Source organism: Berghia stephanieae, chromosome 8, assembly GCF_034508935.2.
Source record: "Berghia stephanieae isolate SIO BIC M18660-M18661 chromosome 8, UCSD_Bste_1.3, whole genome shotgun sequence".
Classification (NCBI taxonomy): domain Eukaryota; kingdom Metazoa; phylum Mollusca; class Gastropoda; order Nudibranchia; family Aeolidiidae; genus Berghia; species Berghia stephanieae.
In genome coordinates, this window is record NC_088367.1 from 53921207 (window position 1) to 53928706 (window position 7500).

At 45.7% G+C, this 7500-nt stretch overlaps 1 protein-coding gene across 2 annotated transcripts in view; it reads left to right on the forward strand.

Annotated features, from left to right (window-relative positions):
* The window catches only part of LOC144978876 (EF-hand calcium-binding domain-containing protein 4B-like), a 112139-nt gene that overhangs the window by 29700 nt on the left and 74939 nt on the right, over positions 1 to 7500 (forward strand). For both annotated transcript variants that reach the window (XM_078925462.1, XM_078925463.1), the window contains 3 exons: positions 840 to 907; positions 4838 to 4932; positions 6458 to 6604. In XM_078925462.1, coding sequence (XP_078781588.1) covers positions 840 to 907; positions 4838 to 4932; positions 6458 to 6604 — 310 coding nt within the window. The remainder of the gene's footprint in view (positions 1 to 839; positions 908 to 4837; positions 4933 to 6457; positions 6605 to 7500) is intronic.

A 7500-nucleotide genomic window follows, 5' to 3' on the forward strand; every position in this document is an offset into this window, starting at 1 on the left:
TGGATAAAAAACAACAAAGGGTTAAGTGACGTCAATTTCATTTCATCTATAGATAGTATGCGCTAGGCTGAGAAGCTCAAAACATAACCATCCGGAAGTATAAAGGACCAACACACAAAACTATGTGTAACCATATTGTGGCCAATACAGTTTAGTGAGAATTACTCATAAACGTGGATGGCAAAAAAAAAAAAAAAAAACAATAACAAAGACCCAAGTGGCGTCAGCTTCGTTCCATCTATAGATAGAACGAAGATGACATCAAACAGGTCTTTGTTATTGTTTTTTGCCATCCATGGTTATGAGTACTTCTCACTAAACTGTATGAACGGGACTATAAAAGTTCATGGTTACACATAGTTTTGTGTATTGGTCCGTTATACTTCCGGATGGCAATGTTGTGAGCTTCTTTGCCAAGTGCATGCTATCTATACAGTTTAGTGAGAATTACTCATAAACGTGGATGGCCAAAAAAAAAAAACAATAACAAAGACCTAAGTGACGTTAACTTCATTCCATGTATAGATAGTATGCGCTTGGCTAAGAAGCTCATAACATTGCCATCCGGAAGTATAACGGACCAACACACAAAACTGTGTGTGTCCATGAACGTTTATAGTCGGGTTAGTACAGTTCAGTGAGCATTACTCATAAACGCGGATGGCAAAAACCAATAACAAAGACCTGTGTGACGTTAACTTCGCTCCATCTATAGATGTTTGAGTAAAAGTGAACACAGCCATCCGAGGGTTAAGAACGCCTGACAACTGAATTCTGCCACCATTTTGATGACGTTTCCCACAAATTGGCAGTCCATATCTTTGTCTATTACTCCTCAGGCAGTTTCCTGGGCTTGACGCCAAAGTCTGCTGATGCATCACGTGACTTTGATGACGGGGGACCGGAGGTAAACATAAAATACGACCAATCTAGTATCAATCATCCTTACTCTGCCATATTCTGGAAAAAAACTCATATTGGAAAATTTGTCCAGAAAACCCGTCCTTCAAAAATCGATCGATTTAAATGACTTTCATCTTGGCAAAAACGCTCAAACCTGGGACTTCTGGCCACAAATTCAATTTTCAGCAACTCAATCATTTCGACTTAATACCATTTTGAGACGAGGGGTCACAATTTTACGAAATTTTTATAGTAGCTGTCAGATATGTGATAAGCCTGTTGTTATTGATTTTGAGATTGAGTGGTAAAATAAAAATCAACTTGGTCAGCAATGTAAATGTTACTGCTCGTCATCTGTTGTGTTTCATTCATCCTGTTTTGTTAATAAAGGGGAAACCCGAAACGTTCATTTGATCTGTTTTTGTAATTAAATTGAAGCTTACATTCAATTTCACATTATTTGTTTGGTGAGCAAGGCGTTTTGAGAATAATCGTGAAAATAGTTGGTGAGGTAAATCGCGATAGCCCAGTTGGTAGAGCACTCGCTCCACACGCAAAGGGGCCGAGATCGATTCAGGGTGCAGTCGTGAGGTAAATCGCGATAGCCCAGTTGGTAGAGCACTCGCTCCACACGCAAAGGGGCCGACATCGATCCAGGGTGCAGTCGTGAGGTAAATCGCGATAGCCCAGTTGGTAGAGCACTCGCTCAACACGCAAAGGGGCCGACATCGATCCAGGGTGCAGTCGTGAGGTAAATCGCGATAGCCCAGTTGGTAGAGCACTCGCTCCACACGCAAGGGGCCGAGATCGATCCTGGGTGCAGTCGTGAGGTAAATCGCGATAGCCCAGTTGGTAGAGCACTCGCTCCACACGCAAAGGCGCCGAGATCGATCCAGGGTGCAGTCGTGAGGTAAATCGCGATAGCCCAGTTGGTAGAGCACTCGCTCCACACGCAAAGGGCCGAGATCGATCCTGGGTGCAGTCGTGAGGTAAATCGCGATAGCCCAGTTGGTAGAGCACTCGCTCCACACGCAAAGGGGCCGAGATCGATCCTGGGTGCAGTCGTGAGGTAAATCGCGATAGCCCAGTTGGTAGAGCACTCGCTCCACACGCAAAGGGGCCGAGATCGATCCTGGGTGCAGTCGTGAGGTAAATCGCGATAGCCCAGTTGGTAGAGCACTCGCTCCACACGCAAAGGGGCCGAGATCGATCCTGGGTGCAGTCGTGAGGTAAATCCCGATAGCCCAGTTGGTAGAGCACTCGCTCCACACGCAAAGGGGCCGAGATCGATCCAGGGTGCAGTCGTGAGGTAAATCCCGATAGCCCAGTTGGTAGAGCACTCGCTCCACACGCAAAGGGGCCGAGATCGATTCAGGGTGCAGTCGTGAGGTAAATCGCGATAGCCCAGTTGGTAGAGCACTCGCTCCACACGCAAAGGGCCGAGATCGATCCAGGGTGCAGTCGTGAGGTAAATCCCGATAGCCCAGTTGGTAGAGCACTCGCTCCACACGCAAAGGGGCCGAGATCGATTCAGGGTGCAGTCGTGAGGTAAATCGCGATAGCCCAGTTGGTAGAGCACTCGCTCCACACGCAAAGGGGCCGAGATCGATCCAGGGTGCAGTCGTGAGGTAAATCCCGATAGCCCAGTTGGTAGAGCACTCGCTCCACACGCAAAGGGGCCGAGATCGATCCAGGGTGCAGTCGTGAGGTAAATCGCGATAGCCCAGTTGGTAGAGCACTCGCTCCACACGCAAAGGGGCCGAGATCGATCCAGGGTGCAGTCGTGAGGTAAATCCCGATAGCTCAGTTGGTAGAGCACTCGCTCCACACGCAAAGGGGCCGAGATCGATCCAGGGTGCAGTCGTGAGGTAAATCGCGATAGCCCAGTTGGTAGAGCACTCGCTCCACACGCAAAGGGGCCGAGATCGATCCAGGGTGCAGTCGTGAGGTAAATCGCGATAGCCCAGTTGGTAGAGCACTCGCTCCACACGCAAAGGGGCCGAGATCGATCCAGGGTGCAGTCGTGAGGTAAATCGCGATAGCCCAGTTGGTAGAGCACTCGCTCCACACGCAAAGGGGCCGAGATCGATCCAGGGTGCAGTCCGAGGTAAATCGCGATAGCCCAGTTGGTAGAGCACTCGCTCCACACGCAAAGGGGCCGAGATCGATCCTGGGTGCAGTCGTGAGGTAAATCGCGATAGCCCAGTTGGTAGAGCACTCGATCCACACGCAAAGGGGCCGAGATCGATCCCGGGTGCAGTCGTGAGGTAAATCCCGATAGCCCAGTTGGTAGAGCACTCGCTCCACACGCAAAGGGGCCGAGATCGATTCAGGGTGCAGTCGTGAGGTAAATCGCGATAGCCCAGTTGGTAGAGCACTCGCTCCACACGCAAAGGGGCCGAGATCGATCCTGGGTGCAGTCGTGAGGTAAATCGCGATAGCCCAGTTGGTAGAGCACTCGCTCCACACGCAAAGGAGCCGAGATCGATTCAGGGTGCAGTCGTGAGGTAAATCGCGATAGCCCAGTTGGTAGAGCACTCGCTCCACACGCAAAGGGGCCGAGATCGATCCAGGGTGCAGTCGTGAGGTAAATCCCGATAGCCCAGTTGGTAGAGCACTCGCTCCACACGCAAAGGGGCCGAGATCGATCCAGGGTGCAGTCGTGAGGTAAATCCCGATAGCCCAGTTGGTAGAGCACTCGCTCCACACGCAAAGGGGCCGAGATCGATCCAGGGTGCAGTCGTGAGGTAAATCCCGATAGCCCAGTTGGTAGAGCACTCGCTCCACACGCAAAGGGGCCGAGATCGATCCTGGGTGCAGTCGTGAGGTAAATCGCGATAGCCCAGTTGGTAGAGCACTAGCTCCACACGCAAAGGGGCCGAGATCGATCCTGGGTGCAGTCGTGATTTGTTTTCTTTTTTCCTGACCCTCCTGTCCACCCATAAGTGAATAAGTAGATGAGGCTGTTAGATTTGTGCGGACAGTACTTTGCGATAGACTAGCGTCCTATCCAAAGGATGGCAAGCAATTGGTATTGTCTGTATCACGCTATAGAAACCCGGATGAACTCCATAGGCGGAATGTTTCTGAAGGACTATTTTCATTTATTCTTTAATTCACTTCATTCCGATATAATACTGTCTTTAATTGTTGGTCACATTTATAAAATAAAAGTCAAGGCCTTTCAATTGCACCGTTAGATCCCGTCGCCTAGGGATACAGATAATCCATCACATATGTCTGATGTCAACAGGAATCACCCATGTTGTCACAGTGAGATATCGTCGCCAAGGCATTCCATGAAGGAATATAGATAATCCATCAAACAAGCTGTCTGATGTCAACAGGAATCGCCCATGTTGTCACAGTGAGATACCGTCGCCAAGGCATTCCATGAAGGAATATAGATAGATAATCCATCAAACAAGATGTCTGATGTCAACAGGAATCACCCATGTTGTCACAGTGAGATATCGTCGCCAAGGCATTCCATGAAGGAATATAGATAATCCATCAAACAAGCTGTCTGATGTCAACAGGAATCGCCCATGTTGTCACAGTGAGATACCGTCGCCAAGGCATTCCATGAAGGAATATAGATAGATAATCCATCAAACAAGATGTCTGATGTCAACAGGAACCACCCATGTTGTCACAGTGAGTGAGATACCGTCGCCTAGGCATTCCATGAAGGAATATAGATAATCCATCAAACAAGCTGTCTGATGTCAACAGGAATCACCCATGTTGTCACAGTGAGCAAATTTGAGGGTTAAGAAGGTAAAAAAAAAACAAAAAAACAAACGAAAGTGCCCGAAGCGGGGCTCGAACCCGGGATCTTCCGGATCACAATACAATGCCTTACCCACACAGTCACTTCACCCCCCCCCCCCCCACCCTCCCATCCTCACTGTATGCACTGTTATTGATTCAGTATTTAGGCGACGATGCCCCTGACGACGGTGCAGACGAAGAGGCCATTTTCGGTGACATGATCAGGAATGTAGGAGCCTCCAATGTTTTTCAAGAGTAAGTTTCCGAAATCCGGAAGTTATAAATACTTACTTACTTACTTATTTACTTAGGCCGCCCCTTGGGGCTCCCAACATGAGCCACAAGTCTTCGCCATTCTGTCCTGTCCTCCATAAGCGTACGATAAGTTATAAATAAGTAAATAAGATTAAAAGAAAATTCCCTTTATTCATCGCATAGGGGAAATTTGTCTCTAGGGTCTTGTCCAATGGAAGACTGGAATAACCCGGGCATCAGCCGCAGTGCTAGGGCGAGGAGGTGACTTGCTCAAGGCCACACAGCGCAGCGGCAGGTGATTGAACTCGGTACTTTTCGGGTACGATCCAAAGACCGTGTGCCGCTGAGCCACGCTGTCGATTCGTATTCATTTTATTGATAAAAATAGAAATTTTAAAAAAGATTTTTGGAGCTTTTTTTGAGCTTTTTTATATAGCGCAATATCCACTAAAATGTGCTCAAAGCGCTTTGCAAGGGGTCCCTGGCCAACAGCAACATTTAACATGTAGGACGGGACATGACGCCTGTCAGGCGATATTACAATTTTTCGGACAAAGAAAACGCTGTTAACGGCCAGGTACTCATTTTACACCTGAGTACGGTGAGAGAATATGAGTAAAAAGCCTTTTCCAATGACTCAACTATGCGCCGAGCTAGGCTCGAACCCAGGACCTTCCGATCCGAAAGCGAGTGTCATAACACTAGACCACATAGCCGCATACGGAACAGTCAATCTGTCCGATATTAGGCACTTAAAATGGGTTGTTGTGTGGCTATGTGGTCTTGTTGTATGACACTCGCTTTCGGATCGGAAGGTCTTGGATTCGAGCCTCGCTCGGCGCATAGTTGAGTCCTTGTAAAAGGCTCTTTACTCACATTCTCTCACCGTACTCAGGTGTAAAAGGAGTACTTGGCCGATAACAGCGTTGTCTCTGTCGGAAAAAAAATTTAATATCGCCTAACAGACGTCATGTCATGTATTATAATAATAATAATAATAATAATAATAATAATAATAATAATAATAATAATAATAATAATAATAATAATAATAATAATAAATGGCATTTTTATAGCGCCTTACCCCTATTTCATCAGGCTCTAAGCGCTTTACATTCTTATAATAAATATAGGGATAAATACAATGAAAAATAATAATACATCAATTTCAATGACTTACACAGACATAGACATTCCATGTTACACACACACGTGATAGGTAAAACTTCATTGTTAATCTTACTCTATTTCCAGGGGCGTGATTATATTGGTCGATTTGGTGCCTAGCACGCATCCATCTTTTTAAAAATGGATTACAGCATTTTAAAAAAATAATAAAGCTGAAAAATGGTAAACACCGCCTCTTATTTATTTGAGTAAGTCTTTTCTTTATTTTTTTTCTTTCTTTTGTACTTACAAATTTAGCATGTTTTAAGTCATTTTTTTCTGATGCTGGCATCACCTTATACTGTGAGCATGCCACGCCACTGTCTATTTCACGTTTCTGGTCTCATACGTGTTTCAGCGAAGACGTCATCAAGGCCATGTGGAAGAAGCTGTACAAAGAGGACCAGGACATGTCTTCGGCCTTTGAAGAGTTCCTCGGACGCCTCTCTGACGATATCCGGAGGTCAAAGGTTGATTTCAAGTCGCTGGAATCGGCTTTGGTCAGGTAGGTAAAGATTGGCTTGTGTGTGGCGTGTATATCGGACGCTTTCAGTTGTTGAAACTTTGTGGCGAGTTTCATTTATATGGCTATGTGCGGCTATGTGGTCTTGTGAGGCTATGTGGTCTAGTGGTATGACACTCGCTTTCGGATAGGAAGGTCCTGGGTTCGAGCTTTGCTCGGCGCAGAGTTGAGTCCTTGGAGTAGGCTCTTTACTCATATTCACGGTACTCAGGTGTAAAAAGAGTGCCTGGACGTTAACAGCTTTGTCTCTCTCCGAAAAAAAAATATCGTAATATCGCCTAAAAGGCGGCATGTCCCGTCCTACATGTTGAATGTTGCTATTTACCAGGGACCCCTTGTAAAGCGCTTTGAGCACGTTTAGTGGATATTGCGCTATATAAAGCTCAATTTAATTTATTAATTTAAGATCTGAAAAAGTGTTCAGGAAAGGTGCCAGACAAAGCAAGAAAGAAAAATACAAGAACAAAAGTACCTGCTCCATAATTTCTCAATTAAAAAAAGACAAACCAGTTTTTGCAAAGTTTTTCTTTTCGGGTTAAAAATAATCGCAAGTTGTCTTGTCTGAAGCCACAATAAAATCTAAACTGACTGAATAGGGCATTTGGGGTCACAATATGTGGGCGTCCTTGAGATAATCAGTCGCAAGGTGAAAAGCTTCGAACAGAAATATTGACAATTTTAGTCTAGAGGTCAATTTTTATGGAAAATGAGTTCTCATCAAAAAACATTAAATCAAACATTTTTCTACAAATTTATGAAATATCTTAATTGAATTCTACTCCTAAATATTTTATTTTAATTTTTTGTGACTCTTGTCAACTTTTGGAAGCGATTTTCTCAAAATTAGGGTTTCACAACCTAGCCCATGCATATGACCA